The sequence below is a fragment of the Rhodamnia argentea genome, chromosome 4 (assembly GCF_020921035.1).
Source record: "Rhodamnia argentea isolate NSW1041297 chromosome 4, ASM2092103v1, whole genome shotgun sequence".
Taxonomy (NCBI): domain Eukaryota; kingdom Viridiplantae; phylum Streptophyta; class Magnoliopsida; order Myrtales; family Myrtaceae; genus Rhodamnia; species Rhodamnia argentea.
This window is the reverse complement of record NC_063153.1, coordinates 11,246,649-11,267,786: the sequence shown is the minus strand read 5'-3', so window position 1 is coordinate 11,267,786 and position 21,138 is coordinate 11,246,649. Positions and strand designations below refer to the sequence as shown.

Here is a 21,138-nt window from a genome sequence, read left to right as displayed (position 1 = left end):
TTGTGGTTTTTTCAATATGTTTTTGCTTGTACCAAATGACATTTGATGCTTTCTGCCATATGAATCTAGCATTCTTCTCTACCAATCATTGATTGCAGGAAAATTGGGAACACATATAAAAAACATGGGGTTCAGAGTTTCTCATCAAACGGCTGGTCAGTTCAACTGTCTCACCGGTTTGCCGGTGTATTCTGTATTCATGGCAAAGGCTGCGTTTTTTCAGGGATCGAATGTTCTTTGATATGGTATTTTTCACTTCCGTCTGTTCTTAGGCGACAAACGTGGTCGATTCCTTAAGTTCCCCTGCTTTTTCATTATTTGTCCTAGTTTGCATCATTTGAGAAAGCCAAGGAAGTGGAGGACCTCTCTGCGACTTGCGAGAACACTGAAGCAGAGCATTGAGCGGGCGAACATCAATGCACAACGGGTTCAAAAGCATTCAGAACGACGAATGTGTTGCAGAGGCAGCGAAGGAGCCTGGCATACAGGAAATACTAATATTGTCGGTTTCATGGTTTGATGCTTAATTGTTTGTAAGCAAAACACGTCAAAGTGACATCCCATCTATGCCTTCGCTGTAACTCTCTTCAACAGCCGTGAATGTTCATAACCAAGCTCATGCTTCCAATGTATGAATGATCAAACTCATTCTGCCACTGCCCGAACGCGCAATATGTACATCCTTTAAAGGAATGAGCAAATTTATATAAGTCCAGCTGAGCCCCAATTCTTCTCTTTACCTTTTGATTAGCCGGTCATGAATGGCTAATGGAACTATCATCGCCCAAATCCAGTAATAAAACTGCCTATGGGTCCAATCTTATGGCTTGCACTGCATGAAAACTCCCATGGTGTCCTATGGCAGATGAGGACTGCTATAACGTTGAAGAAATTAACAAATAGAGCATAACTTTTTCTGCACTTGCAAAGCAACCTAGAAGTCTGGCATAGGCATTATGAACATGTAAGAGCGGCAAAACTCGGGGAAGAGGTATCCGCCAATTTCAAGCTATTACTCGGCATCAGAATTGCTCTTTCAATCGATGTAGCCTGCATTACTAACCCAACACAAAATCCTCATCGAACCTCTAGACCTACCCGACTATGAGGAATTAAATTGCTCGTGATGTCAAAACAGCTGCGAGGTCACCACGATCTCAGTCACTACAAGCAATATACCTGCCATGTACAGAAGCCAGTAATAGGCAGTGCGTAACAAGGGAGCATGTTCCCATGGTACATTAAGAACGATACTCTCGTAAATCGTAGAGCCCTGGGGTAAAAACATAGGGGCTAATCTTATCCGACCTTACGCAGCTTTATATACTACAGTCAAAGAACAAGAATCGCTATTAAGAAGCCAGTATACAAATCATGTCTTGCTCTTGAACTTCCGTTGAGCTTTCAAATCTACAACAACCACGGTGATGTTGTCCTTGCTTCCCCTTTGGAGAGCACATTTGGAAAGGTACTCAGCTGCCGCTTGAGCTGCGGGGTCCATCACCTCGCCCCTATTGGGAAGATGCGTGACCCCATTCTTCTTGTGCCATAGAAGTAATCTCTTTCGAGCCAAATCACATACCTCCTCATTTGTCATCACATCCCATAAACCATCACTTGCCAAAACAAGGCATTCATCTTCCCTTGATCGGGGAACGAACATGACTTCTGGTTCAGGGATGATCCAAGGTTTCAGGTATCTATCACCTGCAGTCCAAAAAGATAGTCCCACTCAGCAATCAATCAGGTAGTACACATATCTGAACAACTTGGAAATGTCATATCTATCTCACTACTAGGTTTGTGTCGATTCAGTCATTTTATGACCTTAGGTCAAGTTCTAGTATTGCAGAATCCCGTACAGGTATGAAATTTCATATTTCAGAGTGGAAACACTGAAAACAAATGATCCTCCAAATGGTACTCCCTACCAAAGAGCATGTGAAAATCAATTTATAACTGCAAAAGGAAGCCAATGAACTCTTTCAAGACAATCAACATTGACTAAAACACAGAACTCCACGGAAGAGAATGATAAGAAAATCTGTTGAATCGAGATGCTCAATTAACAGAGAGGGCCAGAACAAGTCGATTACTAAAGAGTCGAGACAATTTCTAGCAGGCCCTGTCTTAACAAGTTGAGTTTAAAAAAGAGTAACCTGGCTAAACCAAAGTCTGGGGTCACAAGTAAACACCAGACACTTTTTACAGCATAAGCTCATATACTTTGATGGACCTTTGATATACCACTGGATGGTTTCTACTTTTTACATTCAACACAGAGAGAGTCCTCTATCAATGTTTTGGGAGGACTTTTAACTTAAACTTGTAAAGAAGGAGAGACTGGATCAAAGACAGATTATCATCACGAGAACTCCGACTTATTGCCAGCAAGTAAAAGGACATTTTGCCAGGATAGGATCACATTTATGTCCCAAAATAAACAAGCTGAGTACATCCATATCGATAAGCAGACATCCTCCACAGATAAGCTCTTCAACATCATGATCATGATAAAAGAAAAAAGGTCGGCAATTCAAGTCCCATCGAAAGTGGGAGACCGAGGGAAAAGGGGAAGTTCAGATGGACAAATCAAGCCCCTTTTGACACGTAAATGCAATATCAAAAAGAGGCTATGAAGAAGTTGCTTACCAATAGACCTTGACATTGCCAGAACACCAAAGACGCGATGACCATTCCACTGGATCACCTTTCCTCCAGCTGCTTCGATCCTAGCATATTCATCTTCCCGATTTGGCTGCCACAGCATGATTAACCAAAATGAAACTAAAGAAAATAACACGTTTCGATCGTGTAGATTCTCAATAGGAGGATTCTTACCTTATGATCCACTGACAGTGCAATGGGTTCTTTTCCACGATAAAGAACTGCTCTGGAATCTCCACAATTTGCCACAACAATATGTGATGAACAGATTATGGCAACGACAGCAGTAGAGCCGACTGTCTCTGGGGCAACGGGTTCAGCGCTAGCTTTGCCGCTGACTTCCGCATCAACCTTAACAAAGCAATTTGTAAATGCCTTCCTCCATAATTCTTGGCAACCGTCCATAAAATTGGCATTAGTTAAGCGATCCCTGAAATACTCTATTTCCACGGCCAATGCTAAATGAAGATGCTCTCGACAGTAATTTGCAACCTAAAAGTAAATCAAACAACTCAATAAGTAATAAACAGTGTAGAGGTACACTTTTTCTTTTCTATGAGTTGGTTGCTGAAAAAAAAAAACCTCCAAAATAGACAACCCGAAAAGGAAAAGGTAGACTAATCATGACTAAAAGATGGAAAACATTGGCTGAAAATTATTCAGATAAAACATAAAAATGAAATACCTGCAAACCTCCATGTCCATCATAGACTCCGAAGAAATGAGCAGTCTGCTGACTCACAAAATCACTGATGCCATCAAGGGCTGGACCACCAACCAGCATCTGGATAGGAATTTTTAGAAACTGAGGCACAATTGCGACCGCATCTTCCATCTCAGGTCTCCTGCCGCACAGCGAAGTGAATCCCCAAAGGGGTACATATTCCACCTCAAAAACACTTCGGCCAACAGTCGCACTCACTTGTTTGCCTAAGGGCAACTGAACTACAACAGCGGAAGATTGGGAACTCAAACTGTTCCTGATATCTTCCTCGAGGCTCCCTGCAACAGAGAGAGGTCCATTGGTCATCTCTCTCTCAACATTCAACTCCTCCACGTCAGGCGCCTTGGCAAGAATTTCGACACTGCAAATACTCTTCTCAACATCTAAGCACCTAGGTGTTTCTATTTCAGAATTAGCATCTACAATTAGGAAATCCTCTGCACATAAGCTACTAGTCTCACTTGTCACTGAAAGAGAACACGAGCTATCAAGGAATCGATCACCCTCCAATGATAAGGAATCATCTTCACTTTCTTGGGCTATCACATCACCAGTAGCAATCCAGTCAGTTTTGTCGTCAGTTATCATATCCAGCAAAGGTATTTCATTGCTTTTTTCCTCTGCCGGAACTGACACTGCTACAATCCTAACCTCATTATCCAAATCACCACAGCTAGAGTCATCTTCTTCGCCAGAAACCACCTCTGTTGTATCCTTCATCACAGAATCGGATAGTGAATCCGAAGTATTTGCCATCAAATTTAACCTTGACAAATCCACCTGGCTTACCCTTCTTATATGATCAGAGCCTGAATTATCTACTCTACACAGCACCAAATCCACCAGAGACATCTCCTACATCAAAATCCTTCACCCGAACAAAGAAAAAGTCGCCCTCAAACCCCTCAGAAAGCAAACAACCTTCCATTTTTCAACTAAATCATCAACTCCATCACTCTCTAAGAAATATTCAGAAAGACAATTTGCACCATTCAATTGTCCATTTTCCATGCCCAAGAGCCAACACCGGAGAAGTTGCTACTCCATGCTTGCCGACATTGAAGTTGGTGAAAAGTGTTGAGAAATGCAAAACGGCAAGCATAATCTGGCCCCGTAGAGAATTTAAACCAGACAGGTACGGCAGACCTCTAATAAAGCCTTACAACTTGCCCTTCTCTGGAGTCTTCTTTATCCACATCCATCAACTACAGTGAAAGCGAAATAACCAGAAAAGAAAAGATGGTTTGAAATCCTCGAAACAAGGATTGCAAAGCAAAACCCGATAGTTGAAACCAACCCCTTTTCTCCAAACAGAGAGAAAGTGAAAGGGTCATGAGAAAGTGAACCAAGAAAAGGGTAGAAGTCCCAAGAATCACAGGGCAACCCTAAAAAGATATTACCCTTTTCCTCTTACTACTTGAGTTCCCTGGATCTGAGGCAACCCACTTCAACCTATTGCAAATTGACTCTCTCTCTAACCTCTCTTCTCTCTCTCCCTCGCGTATGTTGTATTCACAATTAATCAAGAAAAAGAACTTGGAGGAAAGGCAAAGAAGACTCGCTACCAAATATCTTCAACTGTAAGAAGCACCTCCTCCCTCATTCTCTCTCTACCTCTCTTGCATAGACTCCTAAAATCTGAAATCTGAGAGCCAGAAGCTTTCAGGAAAAAAACCACGGAACCAGGCTTGAACGTTGCCAAGAATCACAATATAACAGCTCAAATATGATCACAACAGTTAAAGGACTCGAATTTCACTCTCTTTTTGTTTTTTTTTTTTTTTTTTGAGAACTGAAAGAGAAAGAAACCACGAAGGTAGTGAAGCAGCAGAGCAGAGGATGAAATAAGAAAGGGGAGATATTAAAATGGAGAAAAAGGGGAGACCCAGGAAAGAGAGAGAGAGAGATGGTACACGTGTCAGATCTCGAAGAGCATGTCAAAGCATCTCCACCCATTTTCATCCCATTTTGCTTTTTGCTTCTCCAATCCGAAGTCTCTCTCTCTCTGTCCATTTCCATCCATTGCCTTTGCTTAAAGGGACCTTCTTTGCTTTTTTGTGAGCACACACAATCAGAGGAGAAATACAATGTTCCCTTTGTTAGGTTTTGCCCATTATTGTCAGACACTAGAGTTTCTTTTGTAAAATGCGAAAATTCCTTAAGAAAGCACCTTTTCTTCTCATTTGGAATTTGCTTACTTTAATTTCTCCCTCTATGGCCAAATCAAATCCACTGGTTGGTTTCCTTTTTCTTTTTCTTTTTTTATACCTGTATGATCTAACAAATCAAGATGGTTCTCTTTGTCTATATGAATAAGTTTTGATTCGCAAATTCTAAGCAACAGGGGTCGAGTCCTAATCGAAAACCTTATGAATATCGTTCTTAGATTCTCGTTGGGTTATTCACATCGTTCTTTTATGCTAAATTTATGCTCTCGATATTCTTCTATATGTGCTTAAGGTTTGAGTCGGGTAGGCATTCGTATCATCTGAAAAGTACTTCAAATAGTTATTATGGTAAATATAGTTCGGATCTTGATCAATGGTCTCTTGGTTACTTTCTAATTCGCATCCTCGTGAAATCTTTTGCATTGTTTTCATTCCCATAGCTTTTTGTCACCCTGAAATTCATGTATAGTCTCAGACAAATTACTCTCATTCCAAGCTCCTCTAACAACTGAACCCCTAAAAGGAAAATCTATATGACTCCACTCCACAAAAGGAGGAGTCAGTTGTTATTATTGTTGCTAATATTGTCATTGGTAATTTTACCTTCCTGTATCAATGTTAGTAAGAAATCATGTAGTCCCCCCTCACATGCACCCGAATAATTTGAACACCCAGAAAAAGAGAATCTCAAGGCGTGTGCCCATAGCTGGTAAACACATGGTGCCCAAGCAAACAGCCTGCAATAAGATGAAACTTTCACTGGTCAAAATCACTTTAAAAAAGGCTAATTAGAGCACTTTCTTGGTAATGGAAAGCAGACTTCTTTGCTCTTCCGTCAAACAAGGAGATGGAGGCAAAGATCAAATCGATTGGTCGAGGAAGGTGTTTTGTCTGATGTGGGTCTGGCCTCCCCCCTCGTGACAACGTCTGCAGTGAAAAAGAAGTTTGATGTTGTTGTCAATCTTTCTGAGAAAGTAGACACTGCTTGCTTTTGACTTGGTTTTTGGGTCCTGAGAGAGGGTGGTTTGGCTCTAGATTTACTCCAATGAAAATCCAAACCTTACCTAATTTGTAATGTCTGTCTGGATATAATTGCCAAAGATCAACTCCGAAACGGATTAATTAATTGGATTTTTCCGGGAGGCAAAAAGGCAAAAGATCGAAAAGGATAACGAACTGTGCGTAGTTGATAATATTCAACCCGAGTAATATAAATATAAGGTGATTGTCAGGAAGTTTATATTTGTTATGTGAAAAATCGTTTCATGCTTCAGGCGAGTCTCAAGATTAGTCTTTCACCAGATTTTCTTCCAATCTAGCAGTCAGTTTTCCTACCTTTTACCAAATAATGGGTGTATTTAATTTCTCATGTTTTGGTGAACTTCACCCTTTTTGTAGGTCAAAATTTGACCCCAGTTCTCGTACACCATGAGAGTCAACACGACTTAAGCTCACAAGGTCAGTTGTTTTGCTTCTTTTTTAAACAACAGTGCTTATATTATTAAATAGGGTACAAGGTTACCTAACAAATAGAATTTGTATCGAAATGAGTCATACGGCGCAAATAAGTCGGAAAACATGAAGTTATTTCCGATTAATCATTTCACCAGCGACAATTTTTATGTTTTAATATTTTCAAGGAAAAGTACTTGAATAGCGAAACAAAAATAAAATGGAAAAATTATCAAAAAAGTCTTAAATCTATTACAATTGTGCTAATTCAACCCTAAATCTATTTTTTTGCCGATTCAATCAGAAACCTTTTGCAATTGTGCCAATTCAGTCCATCCAAAGAATATTGGCCAACCAACGATTGAATATTTTAATAAAATTTTCAATTTTTTTATTCTTTTCTTTTCTTTTTCTTTTTTTTCCCCTTCCCTTCCCTTCCTCTTTCCCTCTCCCGTTCTACCTCCAGCTTCTCTATTCTACCTCCACCGATCATCGACCTCAACGAAACCAGCTAAAGAACGACCTGAAAGGCTCTCGCAGGCCTCACCATGGCCAGGTGAGGCCCGACCTCACAGTGGCCAAGCGACACCAAGCCTTGCCATGGCTAGGCCACGCCGACCTCGCCAGCCCAAATCTGGCTTTGGAGAAGGAACACGTCGTCGCAGTGGGGGAAGAACTCGGGAAGGGCCGAGGCGGGAGGGTGGTGATAAGTGATTTCCACGGCCGGGGTCGAGAGCGAAGCTCGCTGCAGCACCTTTGCTCCAGCTCAATCCGGATGGCAACCGTGCTCGATGACTCCAAGCTTATGAGCCTAACCATTTTGAACCAGAATAAAGTTGAGAACTGCGTTTGCGCTTCACCAAATCCATCACGGATCATCAAAGGCGATCTTGCGATGGGAACAGGACTTGATCGGGCTCCTTTTGCTTTCTTTCCCTCTCTAGGTCAGCCATGGTGAGGCTGACCTTGCCAGATCTAGGTTGGCAAGGTCAACCTCGCCCGGTCAACTAGAGCCTCGTTGGTCGCGGAGTTCCGGTGATCAATGGAGGTAGAACAGAGAAATAGAGAAGTGGAGGTAGAATGAGAAAGGGGAAGAGAAAGGGAAGGGAAAGAAAAGAAAAATTAAAATATTATTAAAATATTTTATTATCGGCCGGCAAGCGTCCACGTCGTCCCCAAGCCGTTAAAATTCACCGGATGGACCGAATTGGCATAATTACAAAAGATTTAGGACTTAATTAACAAAAAAATATGTTTAAGACTGTATTGACAGATTTACAATAAATTTAGAACTTTTTTGGTAATAAAATGATACGGGAATTGAAATATTACATGCATATATACCTATATATCTTAATAATCTTTGTGCCTCATACTTTCCATTCTCACACAAAGATTGGCCAGATCCATGGGCCCCGTGGAAGCATTGCAAAAAGTCTCAATCTTCTCTTTGCCAAATACAAAGCCTGAAAAAGTCAAAACGTTCTGTAAAAATGGCCAATGGCACACGAGACTTTGGTATCACAGATTGAATCTTTTTTGTTTCCAAGAAAAAAGTCATTCTCTTTCCTTCAAATTGCCAACCTGGTGGTTCTTTAATTGGAGCTTCACGTGCTACGGGAAGGAGAAATGAAAAATAAAAACAGAGCATTTCCTTTGAGTTGGGACCAACCATGTCAAAACAGCAAATGACAAACCATCTCTTGCTGAAGTCAAGATGATGCGGTCTTAGCTCAGCATATAGAAACTAAACAGGACAAGATGCTGATACTCCACTTTGAAAGACTCGGTAGCTCGCATTTGCTATCTGATCAAATGTCTTCGAAATGTCAACCGGTAATAAAATTCAGGTAAAAAGATCGGTGAACTAACCCGATGCAGACATCATCGGGAAAAATTTAATAGCATTGATGCTTCCAACAACTTCAGATGCTCAAAAAGAAGGGCAAGACTCAATAGGTAATTCCACGAATAGTAGTGAAGTACCAGAAACTGCCGCTAGAGAAGGCAAGTGTGTCACTATACCAACCTGGGCAGTCAGCACATGTTTGAATCACCATCTCTGTCCTAGAATGAATATACAAACTCTCTTTATGAAAACCTCCTTAGTACCACCGATTCATCTACCACGGCTAAGAGGCAAAGGCAACAGCAGCATGGAGAAATCACCATCTTGCAGGTTCATGGTAACATGGCGTCACCTGATGTTTCCAGCATATGCACCTCTGTCTCGTCGGTACTCACCTTGGAACCGTGTGTAGCCCTAGGATCACCTACATGCCACAGACAAGAGGTCAATAATTAACAAAGGGAAACAGAAATCATGGTATTGGGTAAAGAACCCCATTTAAGTAGGGGTTAAAAATAGGAAGAAACATGACTTCGAAAGAACACCCGACTGGTGTTGTTTCCAAGACTTACAGGGAGCATACCAGTACAGAGTGCAAACATCCCTTCAACAATGAGTATAACCAATCAAAGCATCAGCTCACAAAATTTGGTCTAGACATCCTTGTACAAAATTAAAATACACCTAATGATGAACCTACTTCTTCCTTACCTGATGAGAATAAACAAATTATGTTTGCCACATTTAGCCTCATTAACTTTTCTCCAGTACAATATCGAAAGATAAGTGCATGCCCTTAGATGCAATGAAGCAAAAAATGTTACATCTTGTGTTTTCCTTATTTCGCTTCGCAGTTACTACCTCAAACTTGCAGCTGCATATGAAATGCTCGGAAAGAAATCAAAATCTCTAGTCAACTCCATAGCCTGAACTAGACCAACAATAGCTGCATTCTCAAACCTGGTAAATTTTTTTGTCAGTTTCAAGGACAACTTAACTATTGGCACAAATAGTTGCACAACAGCATGAGTTATAGTAGTTGTTCCTTTTCTATTCTCTAAGCTTCTCCCAAAAAACAAAAGGAGTAACCTCTCCAAAACCTTACTTGGCAGTTCTCCTTTTGCCCAAGGCAACTCAACAGAAAGCTACCATAGAATCCAAAGCAGATCCTGTAGTTGGGAAGTATTTATGGGGTCAAGCCCTAACTTTCCAAGTTGAGCTTCTTGACGACCTTCTGTTGTTGCATTCTCGATTTCACTTAAAGATGTCATATTTTAGCAATGCCTTGTTTAAACTGCGTTCTGAACATCGTGTGCACATCAAAGAACTGACTTACCTACTATAGAAAGAATAGCCTGCCCAAAATCTCAACATGCACCCCAAACCAACAAAACAATGTCACTAAACACTTCTCATCATTCCTCCTGATTTTTGCATCCTTATCCGATCTACTCTACTGAATCTTTGGACATGGTTGGCGAATTACTAACAATAGGGAGATGCTCCTGTTTATTTAGGATGTATTATCACATATGTATCTGACCTCGGTCCACCTGATAGGCTACTCAATGTGAATACAAATCAGAGCAAACATGAAACTTGAACTAAGAAGCAAGAGTACATACCAAAAGCACGACGCAATCCTTTCACGGCATCAAAGTTCTTGTATGTATAGCCAACGAAGCTTAGATCTTTGGGTGTCAAAAGCAGCTGGAATTCATGAAAGACAAGTTTTAACAGAGAATTCAGGTGATGGAAATAACTTCAGGCAAGACTGCAGAGGATCAAAACAAATAAAACAAAAGGATGTTTGTTTAAGTAATCAAACCTTCCGGGAGGGTCCTGATCTGGTTCTTGAAGGTGTTGGAGGATTTAACTTCAACATCCAAAAAGCAAAAATTAATATAGAATATAACTACTTATAAAATAGATGTAGTACAGAAATTTCTAAAAATCGATACTAATGAAACTTGGAAAAGAAAACGCTGAAAACAAGGAAATAGTTTAGAAGTTTAGCAGCACTAATGAAAATTAAATAAAATGTGATATCGTAATGCTACTAGTAGTCTTGAGATGAACTCTACCTTTGTATGTTTACATAGCCTCTCCCAAGCCAGGGTAAAGGCGGAGGGTTGCGTCGGGCGTAGCGAGCCGGTTGTAAAAAAGAGCTATTTTTATGAGATAAACCCTTCTAATTTTTCGTTTAAGCGTAACCTTCTTAGCGACGCGTTGCATTGGCGCCCGGGAGTAGTGAAAAATAGGCAAAGATCCTTGCACCAAGATAGGTGGGTGCGAGGGGTAAGGAAACTAGCTTTGGGCCATCATTCCCAGAGTGATGCGCCACATCGGTGCTCGGATGTAGCGGTAAGTGAGCTAGGGTCCTTACACTTTTATGGGCATTTTGGAGGGCAAGAGATACCTAGGGGGTAAGGATTCGGTTGGAGAGTTGGAACATAGGAACCTTAATGGGTAAGCTAAGGACGTTAGCATATACTTTTGCTAGAAGGAGAGTGAATATTACTTGCCTGCAAAAGACTAAATGGGTAAGATAAAAGGCTAAGGAAGTGGAAGGCATCGGATTCAAGCTTTGGTACACGGGCACAAAAAAGAGTATAAATGGAGTTGGGATTTTGATTGACAAAAGTTTCAAAGATAAAATTGTTGATGTTAAGAGAACAGGAGAAAGGATAATTTTGGTTAAGCTAGTAGTTGGAGACTTGATTTTGAATATCCTTAGTGTGTATGCCCCCCAAGTTGGATTACAAGTATCCGATAATAACAGATTTTGGGAAGACCTAAAGGAGATTTTAAGGGGGATACCACGCAAGGAGAAGGTATTCATAGAAGGAGATCTAAATGGACATGTTGGTCAAAATAGTGGAGGTTTCGATAGAGTTCATGGAGCATTTGGCTATGGGACTAGAAATGAGGCTGGCAAAGACATCTTGAGCATTACATTAGCTTATGATTTGATGTTGGCAAGTACCTTCTTTAGGAAAAGAGAGTCACATCTAATCATTTTTCGCAGCGGTCAAAATTGTAGCCAAATTGATTTCTTTCTTGCTAGAAGAGAGGATAGAGCCTCGTATGTAGATTGCAAAGTCTATCCTGGAGAATGTGTAGCTACGCAACATAAGTTGGTGGTCTTAGAGGTTCAGTATAACAAAGTACAAAAAATGCAAAGATGTACTCGGAACCCCAGAATAAGATGGTAGAAGTTAAAAGAGGAAAAACAAACATATTTCAAGGAAAGAATGCTTCGGGAAGGACTATAGCAACTAGAGGGCGAAGTACATATGATGTGGAATGAGATGTCTAACTGCACCCAGAGAGTGGCAAGAGGGGTGTTAGGGGAAAGTAGAGGGAACGGACATCAAACAAAGGAAACTTGGTGGTGGAATGAAGAGGTGTAGGAGGCAATTAAACAAAAGGAGTGTTTCAAATGTTTGCATAAATGTCCTAATGAAGAGAATTTGCAAAAGTTTAGATTGGCGAGAAAAAAATGCCAAGAAAGCTGTGCGAAAGGCTAGAAGCAAGGTTTTCTCCGATATGTACAAAAAACTTGGGAGCAAAGAGGGAGAAAAAAGTATCTATAGGCTTGCAAAGATAAGGGACAAGAAAAGTAAAGACTTGACACAAGTTAGATGCATCAAGGATGAAAATCAAAAACTCTTAGTAAGAGATGCAGAAGTTAAGGAAAGATGGATGAGCTATTTGAACAAGCTTTTTAATGGAAAGCGCGATAGAAGTGAGGTGGATTTGGAGGATGCTTCTGATGATTTAAACACAAGGTTTGTGCGTAGAATTAGAGCACATGAAGTTAAGGAGGCACTAAAGAAGACGAAGGATAGTAAAGCCTTGGGACCCAATGGTGTCCCTATTGAAGTGTGAAAATGCTTAGGAGATGTGGCAATAAGTTGGTTGACTAACCTTTTTAACAAGATTCTTCAAACTAATAAGATATCCGATGAACGGAGGAAGAGTATGCTTGTGCCTATCTACAAGAACAAGGGGGTTATTCAGAATTGTTCCAACTATAGAGGCATTAAGCTTATGAGCCATACAATGAAGTTGTAGGAGAGAGTTATTGAGCATCGTTTAAGAATAGGGACCAAGGTCTATGTAAATCAATTTGGATTTATGCTAGGAAGATCTACCATGGAGACTATCTTCTCGATACGATAGTTGGAGAGATATCGAGAAAAAAAGAAGGACCTACATATGGTGTTTATTGATCTCGAGAAGGTGTATGATAGGGTTCCAGGAAAGGTTCCGTGGTGGGTGCTTGAGAAGAAAAAAATACCTTCAAAGTATGTAGAAGCAATCAAGGATATATACGATGCTGTTGCTACATGTGTAAAGGCTTGTAATGGGACATCAATTTATTTTCTAATCACGGTAAGCTTACACCAAAGTTACGCTTTGAGTCCTTATCTTTTTGCCCTAGTTATAGATGTGCTAACAAAAGATATCCAAGATGAGGTGCCGTGGTGTATGCTATTGTGCTTATTGATGAGACCGGGGCTGGAATTGGCGCTAAATTAAAATTATGGAAAAGCACGTTGGAGTTTAAAGAATTTACGTTAAGTCGAAGTAAGACCGAATATATGAAGTGTGAGTTCGACACAACAAGAGGAGGAAATCAAGAATCCGTGAATATGCTTGGATAAGAGGTACCCAAGAAAGGTGCTTTTAGATATCTAAGATCAATACTGCAAAAGGGGAGAGAGATTGATGAGTATGTAAGCCATAGAATCGGAGCGGGTTTGATGAAATGGCGCAGTGTATCGGAGTTTTTGTGTGATCGCAAAATCCCTCTTAGGTTAAAAGGAAAATTTTATAGAACAGTAGTAACGCCTACAATGCTATACAGAGCTGAATGTTGGCCAACACAGAGACAACATGAGCATAAAATGGGAGTAGCGGAAATGAGGATGTTACGATGGATGTGCGATCATACAAGGATGGATAAGATAAGAAATGAAGATATTCGACAAAAGATGTTGTACTGGTGGCGAAAAAGATGAAAGAGCATAGATTTAGATGGTTTGGGCATATTCTTCGAAGATCCCTAGATACTCCGGTAATAACAGAAATTTGTTACCGAGAACATGACATGAAAAAAGGAAGAGGTCAGCCCAAACTTACCTAGGGGAAAGTAGTAAAACAAGATTTAATGAAATGAGAAATAGATTGGCGTACGGTTTATCTTAGGACGGAGTGGGGAAAAGCTATTAATGTTGTGGAGGGGCGGAATTCCTATATTTCAAACCTGTCCTTTTTAATCCTTTTCCCTATACATATTTATATATTTTTATTTTTATATAATTATTTCTTTTCTCCCAATCGGTCATGCTTTTATTTTATTTATTTTTGGGTTCATCGATTGCCGACCCCAACTAGTTTGGGATAAAGGTGATGTTGATGTACTGGTAGTCTTGATAAATTACCAAACACGAGTTATCTTGAGCTGAAAGTACTCTTGGCGACATTAAAAGAAACAGTTGAGTCTTTACTTCGTCAAATTTCATGAAGTTCTGAGTGTCAAGCTCTCCATTGACCTCCGGTTTGAATGCTGCCTCCATTTCATAAAGTCTATCCCACTGGATGCAGCTGAACCAAGGATGAGCCTAGTACAATGAAACTTGTTCAGAGAGAGAGGAACATAAGTGAACCAAATGACTAATCGATTCAGATAATTACTTTGATTTGCACTGCTCCTGCAGAACCTAGCCTATGCTCAGCATCACAAAGCAACCGACAAATGAGATCCTTTGCTGCAGGGGACAATCTTGCATCTTCCGGAAATTTCAATTGATTTCTCCAATTAACAATCTGACAAAATTGGTGAAATTTGTAAGAAAGATCTGTCCTTATAGTCCGCATAGAGTAATTTTCAAAAAAAAAAAAAAACAAAGTAGACTTGGCTTTTGTTTTTCCTCTCCTCACGTTCCCTCTTTTTTTTTGTTTTTTGGGGGGGGTTCCCCTCACATACGCTCCTCGATGTTCCACATATGTGAATGGTGAGCATTACAATTTCATGATAAAGAAGGACTTAAATGTCAAGAGTTCTCATCTGATCATTCTTTTGCAAGGGAATGATGAAAGACTAGCAAATATCATACAAGTATTTAAAGGTCAGATAGACAGGTGATAGTACCTCGGTATCACCAGTAATTACCTTTCTGCATGTAGTTATTGGGTCATCTGAGTAGAAAGGTGGATACCCAACAAGCATTTCATACATAATTGCTCCAAGCGACCACCTGAAACCCAAGAAAGGTCAAATAAATAGGGACCAGAAATCAAAACACAAATGGAATGAGGAAAGATGCAATGAAATTCCACATTTGTCAAGAAACGATTAATCTGACTGGAAACATAACTAAGAGACAAGAAACCTTCAGCATGTGCAAGTCATACCATGCAAAATTAATCTGGTTACCTGAAAGTGAACGTATTACAGAAGAACCAATGCAGAGATATAAGATTCAACTATTTTGAGATGATAAAAGTCGAAATTCATTCATGTACTAATGAACTTCAATTGAAAAAAAGACCAGCAAGGGATGAGCACAATACTTACCAGTCGCACTCCATGCCATATCCTTTCTTCAGTAGTACCTCTGGAGCAATATAGTCGGGTGTTCCAACTGTCGAAAAAGCCTTCAAAACAAGATGGTGAAAAGCATTAGAGTTTTCATGACAATTTTAATTAAAAGTTCAGATCAAAACTCTGTCTGTGCCTGTATGTGTACATGTCCTCGGAAACAGCATTAATTCTAACGAATTCATTTTAAAAGTGTGAATCATCAAGTTTACGAGAAAATGCTTCCATTTCTTCTGCACAAAAGGAATCGCGAAAAAGAAAACCAAGATAGTATAAGAGAATGAATAGTTATTATTCACATTCCTAAGGACCAGAATGGAGTCTTTGCTAATATATTCTGTAAACATACTATACAGGTAAATAGTATGAACCTTACCACTGGTCGTCCCAGAACCATGATCTGAATTGCAATTGGTCAATGGTTCAGAAGAAGCACATGCATGAAAATGAAAGAAAAAGGAAATAGGTTTTCAAAGCTGCATGCTATCAAATTTTAAGGGGATATCCTTACATCCGAAAAATGAATATACAAGGTAGTATCCATACCAAGGTCCTCCTGTTCATCTGCCAATGCTGAAGCTGTTCATGGGGGCTCCTCCAACTACTCCCACAGTTTGTACCAGTTGAACATTGATCAATATCCATTGGCTCTGCCAATTTTTCGTCTTCCATCATCTTATTTTCATGAATTGCAGATAAAGTTGTACAATCAAGAGGCTTGCAAAGGCCAAAGTCAGAGAGCTTCATGTGACCGTTTTTGTCGAGGAGAAGGTTGTCAGGTTTGATATCTCTAAAACAAAAAGAATGTGAACAAGTGAGAAAAGATAAATATTCAAACTCAAACCAGACAGCTCACAACCTGTAGGAGTGCAAACCAACATATGATGATGTTTCTGTCTTCTAACCTGTGAATGTAGTTATGTTCATGAATGGATTCTATTGCCAGAACACTTTGAGCTATGTAAAATCTGGCCACATCTTCGGATAACGTGTCTTCCCTAATAAGCAAGGTCATCATGTCTCCACCGGGCAGATATTCCATAATCAAATATAAGTACTCTGCATCCTGAAATGAGTAGTACAGTTTCACAATGAATTGGCTGGCAACTTCTGCCAGCAAGTTCCGCTCTGCTCTGACATGCTCCACCTACAATTATCATTATATCAGTACTTCAGCAATATAAAGGACTCGAAGAATGGAACCTCGGATAGAAATGATAGAGTACTTAAGACAGTGCGTTAGAAAAGACTGTCAAATCAAGAAAGATAGCTAAATAGGTGGCCAATCATTTTTAAGAATCAGGTGCATAAGTTACGGCATGGTAGTTTGATAAACTATTGATTGATCAGTCAGAATCATGCAAGCTAAGTTCAAAGATCATTTTAAATATAAAGAAGCTCAAAAAAAACATTTACCAGAATCAGTTCCCAAAAGAAACTATGTGAAAGCTTCATCTTGCATGGTATATAATACAGTTCCTCACGTGCTCAGGAGTATGACCTATTTCCATATGCACCCAGAATCATTCTTAAAGGGAATGGTCACTAGCTGGTCTATGAGTCATGACATGTCACAAGCACCATTAAATTTCTTAGCATAAAGATCTAGCATCTTACATATCTACTATGCAACTTAATCCAGTGGAAATTCACTACAGACTGCCTCAATATGCAGTACTACCTAAAAAAATCTGTCAATTTCATGGGTGACATGTTGCAGCAAAGAAAAAGTGGCAAAAACATGGTGGCATCGTGAAGCTTCAAGGCCTAGGAAATGAATTTGACATGTGCTTAACAAGTAATAAAACAAACAGTTGTTTGATTCTAAGACACTCATGTGGAGGCAAGGCCATAGGTTAATGTTAGCTAGTGACATGCCGATAAGACTTTATCAGCAATATCATATAACAGGTAATCGTACTTAACTTGAGTAGCACATGCAAACTGATCATTAACAGTAAATCAGTAAGCCGTACCTTACTCACATCAACAGTTAAAATGTCTCATCTCACCTGCCCCCTCTTGAGCATTTCGGATTTCTTCAACTTCTTCATTGCATATATATTGCCAGACTTCTTCTCCCGACATAATCGCACCTGAAATCAAGGAATATGCAAAACATGGTTCATCACAATGCATGAGGAGACATTCATAGAAGGATAAAGATGCAGATAGACATTCAGTGATTGACTTATCTTACCTCGCTGAAAGCTCCCCTTCCTATTATTGCCAAAAGCTCAAAATCATCCACACATATTTTGTTCCTTTTGAGTCGCATATATTCTGTCTCTTTCCGCTCCAAATCTTTTATCAGATCGATTTGCACTTCCTTGGGAACATCTGAAATAGCTAATTTTCTTTCCAACACCCATCTCCTGCAATATCGGCATGTAAATTAGGCATTGTTTAGGCATCTCGAATCAGGATGCCACCAACATGTATCGATCACACTCATAATTACACGGGCCAATCCCCCAAAACAATACGCGAGATTGACGACTGAGGATTGATGACGTTCGCCTGTGCATCCCACCATGAACGCATGCATAACAGCCCAAAATTCGAGTCTCATGCAAAGTAAAGAAAAAGGATAAGGATAGAGATGTTTTTATTACGATTATGAACATGACCAAAAAAAGAAAAGGAAAAGGGGAGACACACTGCTAGAAACTCAAATGGACCATCTTCTCTTCATAAAAAATCTTCTCAAAAGATGCCTCAATAAGCTGCACAACCACAAACTGCATGCTCTTCACTTTTACTAGACAGGTCCAGTGGCAGTGATAAAAAGCAGACTAAAAGATTTGGCAAAATAAAATGATTAACCTGACAACCCATGACATCATCACTAGAGAAAAAAATCATTCTTTCCTCAGTTCCCATAAGATAATAATCCATCATTCTGCGCATCTTGGCATACCCTAAACTAAACCAAATTGGTAAGAGCTTTAAAGATCGAATCATCAAGACAATGCATTTAAGCCCATATCACAAGCTTGGAGTTTCATACTACCTGGCCTCTAAAAAACCTAGTACTCACACTGGGCTTCCTCCACTTACCTACATTTTCTCAACAACCAAACAGATCATAACCGAAAGAATGAACCAAAGGAACTGAATCTGATGCTGTCAACTGTTTTGCAAGTTAGAGGCCGACAATACATGTTGGAGTTCAACACCTAATATGAGATACCTAGCAAGGTTGCGCACTCTACAATTTGTCCCGTACATATACTTTCCTCAACTCAATTTTTCTCCCCCAGCATAACCATACTCCAATATTTTTAACTTTTCCAGCTACCATCGTTCCTTTTACACATATTTTCCCGGCGACCAAACAGGGCATTAGCCAAGAAAAAAGAACCGATGAACTATCACACTTGTTTCCCTCTTTTTCGAGCATTACCTTTCTTTTCGTTCTTGAATGTTCTTCATCTGAGTCCTGTAATGGTTCTCTATGTACTGCTTCGCTGCAGCCACTTTCTCCATGGTCAGGCTCGAGCCCAGCACTTCCTCTCCGCGATTCTCGCCCTCCTCCTCCACTATATCCTCCATGATCTCCTTCTTCACGAGCATAAAAATCGTACCTTTCCGGCAAAAGTACAATCTTTTACTAGATTTCACTCGTGCCCTTTTGCTGATAAGCTCTCAATTCGCGAAAATCCTTTCAACCCACACCCTATATATGCTTTTTTCGCTTTTCATGGTCTGACAAGACACCTCCCTCTGCCTTCTCTCTCTCTGTAAAGTGTGACCACTTTCTTGTTGCTTCAAAAGGAAAGAGATGAATGCTCTCCCAGTAGATTCTGAAGTGTATGCCTTAATTGCAACAACTCAGAGGGAGAGGGAGATGAAATGATGCAAGAACTGGTCAAAAGGGTGACTAAGATCCATCTTCGGCCAACTCAGATCTTTTTCCTTCTCTTGTTTTTTTCCTCCCTCTCTTGCCTGATTTCCAACTCAGAATGTTGAAGCGCCCCCACGTTATTTATCTCAGCAGCACCTTTTCTTTTTTCCCATTTTTAAATAGTTGTCTAATTTTGTTTTTTTGTTTTGTCTGAATAATTTTGTTTATTGTCTCCTGAAAAAGTAGGGGGTAAAAAAAAAAAAAACAGAGCATCACTTGTCAGTGCGTGGCATCCTCATGCGTTAGGACGACTCAATTTGACTCTCAATCCACCGCAAACTGAATTGGCAATTTTTGCATCAGAACTTTAAGGAATGCTTTCTAGATTTTGTCCCAAGACACGAATATTCAGTTTATAATCATATTGACTGACATACATATGTTTAATGCAAATTAGTATAATCTCTAAAACACTCAAATTAGTACAATAGTTGAATTCAAATTACAATTTTTTTGTTATTGTTTGCTTGCCAAGCGTGGGCTTTAATCACGAAAGCCGTTTTTATTAGGATTTTAATTAAGAGTATGTTATAGGCACTTTTTTTTTTTTTGCGGGGAATGGTTAATGGATATTTAAAAAGACAAAGATTATTTTTGTTAACTATGAGAAAGATATCTAAATTTAATTACGCCTGAAAATCAAAATTCCTAAAGCCATTTGGTTCGACGCGTTAAAAGTAGCTAATTCAAATAAAATAAAAAAAAGTGGAAAGTGCTTTCGTTTGCCTGCTTACAAGCACGAAAACAAGGTCTTGATAGCGATAGTCGATTCACGAAAGAACTGGCCATCAAGGGCACTCTATCGGCCTTTGTTGACAAAATTTCCGACTTATAAGAAAGAGCCCGGTAAAAGAAGAAGCTTGGTATGCCCATTTTTTCGTCATAACAAAATAAAGAAATTGTGTAGGAAAAAAAGGCACGTTTGGTTATAAACAATTTCAATGTCTATTATCTTTGGTAACTTCAAAAAGCTAAATTTAAAATGATGCGATCGAAAAAGTTAAAATGATAAATAAATGAAAAACACTCAGAGCAGACACCCCTATTATAATTCTGATCAATGACGTGTCGGTTTTACATCAGATGCTGAAATAAGTCGATCGCTTAAAAAATGAATTACACTCGTTTCGGCAGTCGATTAAAAAGAATTGAAACAATCAATAAGATTTTCTCCGAATACATCCGAACATTTCTCGATAATGAAGAAAGAAAGGACAACATCTTGAATTTTCGGATGGGGTGTCTCTCTTTCTTCGTAGTTGCTGCTTATATTTCATTCATCAAGTAAAGATTGATTCAACCGCCCACTCTTTGGCCCCCCACCACTGAAAAGAATGAAGGATTAGATGGAAGGAGCACGATTGTCCAACTTCTGCCGACGAGAGGAAGAGGAGGAGAATTGGGGGTCCGCGATTGGGCTCACGCGCGGTTAGGTGTCGTGTCAGGCCGTCTTTTTTGGGAAGGGAGTCGCGGTCAGGATCACGAGCTTTCACCCCATTGCCCAGTACCCGGTGCGCCACGTGTCGGTCCCTCCATGCACCGCCGTTGCTCTGCCCCCACGCGCGGAAGCTGGCGTTGATTCTCAAATTCCACGATCTTTGTACTTTATATACGTAGATAATAGATATTCGTGTGTACATGTGATTTGGGAAAGACGCACATTAATAGAGAACTCTTCTCTCCGGGTCGATTTCGAAGGATAGATCGGCTCTTAAATTCTTCGGACGAGTCGGGATGAATCCAAGAGAGGGAAAGGGTGAG

At 39.9% G+C, this 21,138-nt stretch overlaps 2 protein-coding genes across 6 annotated transcripts; both read right to left on the bottom strand.

Moving 5' to 3' along the window:
• Positions 1–1,095: 1,095 nt before the first annotated feature.
• Positions 1,096–5,247, bottom strand: LOC115756773 (protein phosphatase 2C 53-like). Its single transcript, XM_048277557.1, has 4 exons — positions 3,353–5,247; positions 2,842–3,159; positions 2,653–2,758; positions 1,096–1,707 (listed from the first exon to the last, which is right to left on the bottom strand). Exons 1-4 carry the CDS (start codon positions 4,241–4,243, stop codon positions 1,373–1,375), a joined length of 1,650 nt encoding a protein of 549 aa, XP_048133514.1. The 5' UTR covers positions 4,244–5,247; the 3' UTR covers positions 1,096–1,372.
• Positions 5,248–8,895: 3,648 nt separating this feature from the next.
• Positions 8,896–19,385, bottom strand: LOC115756774 (serine/threonine-protein kinase tricornered). Of its 5 annotated transcripts, XM_048277175.1 has the most exons (13): positions 18,877–19,381; positions 17,671–17,845; positions 17,483–17,566; positions 16,376–16,617; positions 16,017–16,260; positions 15,447–15,526; positions 15,042–15,126; positions 14,564–14,695; positions 14,377–14,490; positions 10,689–10,736; positions 10,486–10,570; positions 9,162–9,284; positions 8,896–9,073 (listed from the first exon to the last, which is right to left on the bottom strand). In XM_048277175.1, the coding sequence occupies exons 1-12, from the start codon at positions 19,044–19,046 to the stop codon at positions 9,193–9,195; spliced, it is 1,551 nt and encodes a 516-aa protein (XP_048133132.1). In that variant the 5' UTR covers positions 19,047–19,381; the 3' UTR covers positions 8,896–9,073; positions 9,162–9,192. The 5 variants fall into 5 exon arrangements, 4 of the variants coding, with proteins under 4 accessions (XP_048133132.1, XP_030552541.1, XP_048133134.1 ...); XR_007198052.1 differs by lacking the exon at positions 10,486–10,570 and having other exon boundaries at positions 18,877–19,383; XM_030696681.2 differs by having other exon boundaries at positions 8,896–9,284.
• Between the last annotated feature and the right edge of the window lie 1,753 nt (positions 19,386–21,138).

What these genes read in the sequence shown, in the direction of transcription:
- LOC115756773 (XM_048277557.1), bottom strand. Translation starts at nt 4,243, where the DNA reads ATGTCTCTGGTGGATTTGGTGCTGTGTAGAGTAGATAATTCAGGCTCT. An exon ending in ATGGACATGGAGGTTTGCAG is followed by an intron (nt 3,160 to 3,352) that starts GTATTTCATTTT and finishes ATTTACTTTTAG; the next exon opens with GTTGCAAATTACTGTCGAGA. An exon ending in GGCAATGTCAAGGTCTATTG is followed by an intron (nt 1,708 to 2,652) that starts GTAAGCAACTTC and finishes TTTGGACTGCAG; the next exon opens with GTGATAGATACCTGAAACCT.
- LOC115756774 (XM_030696681.2), bottom strand. Translation starts at nt 19,046, where the DNA reads ATGCTCGTGAAGAAGGAGATCATGGAGGATATAGTGGAGGAGGAGGGC. An exon ending in AAATGCTCAAGAGGGGGCAG is followed by an intron (nt 16,618 to 17,482) that starts GTGAGATGAGAC and finishes TGATAATTGTAG; the next exon opens with GTGGAGCATGTCAGAGCAGA. An exon ending in GATCAGGACCCTCCCGGAAG is followed by an intron (nt 10,571 to 10,688) that starts GTTTGATTACTT and finishes CATGAATTCCAG; the next exon opens with CTGCTTTTGACACCCAAAGA.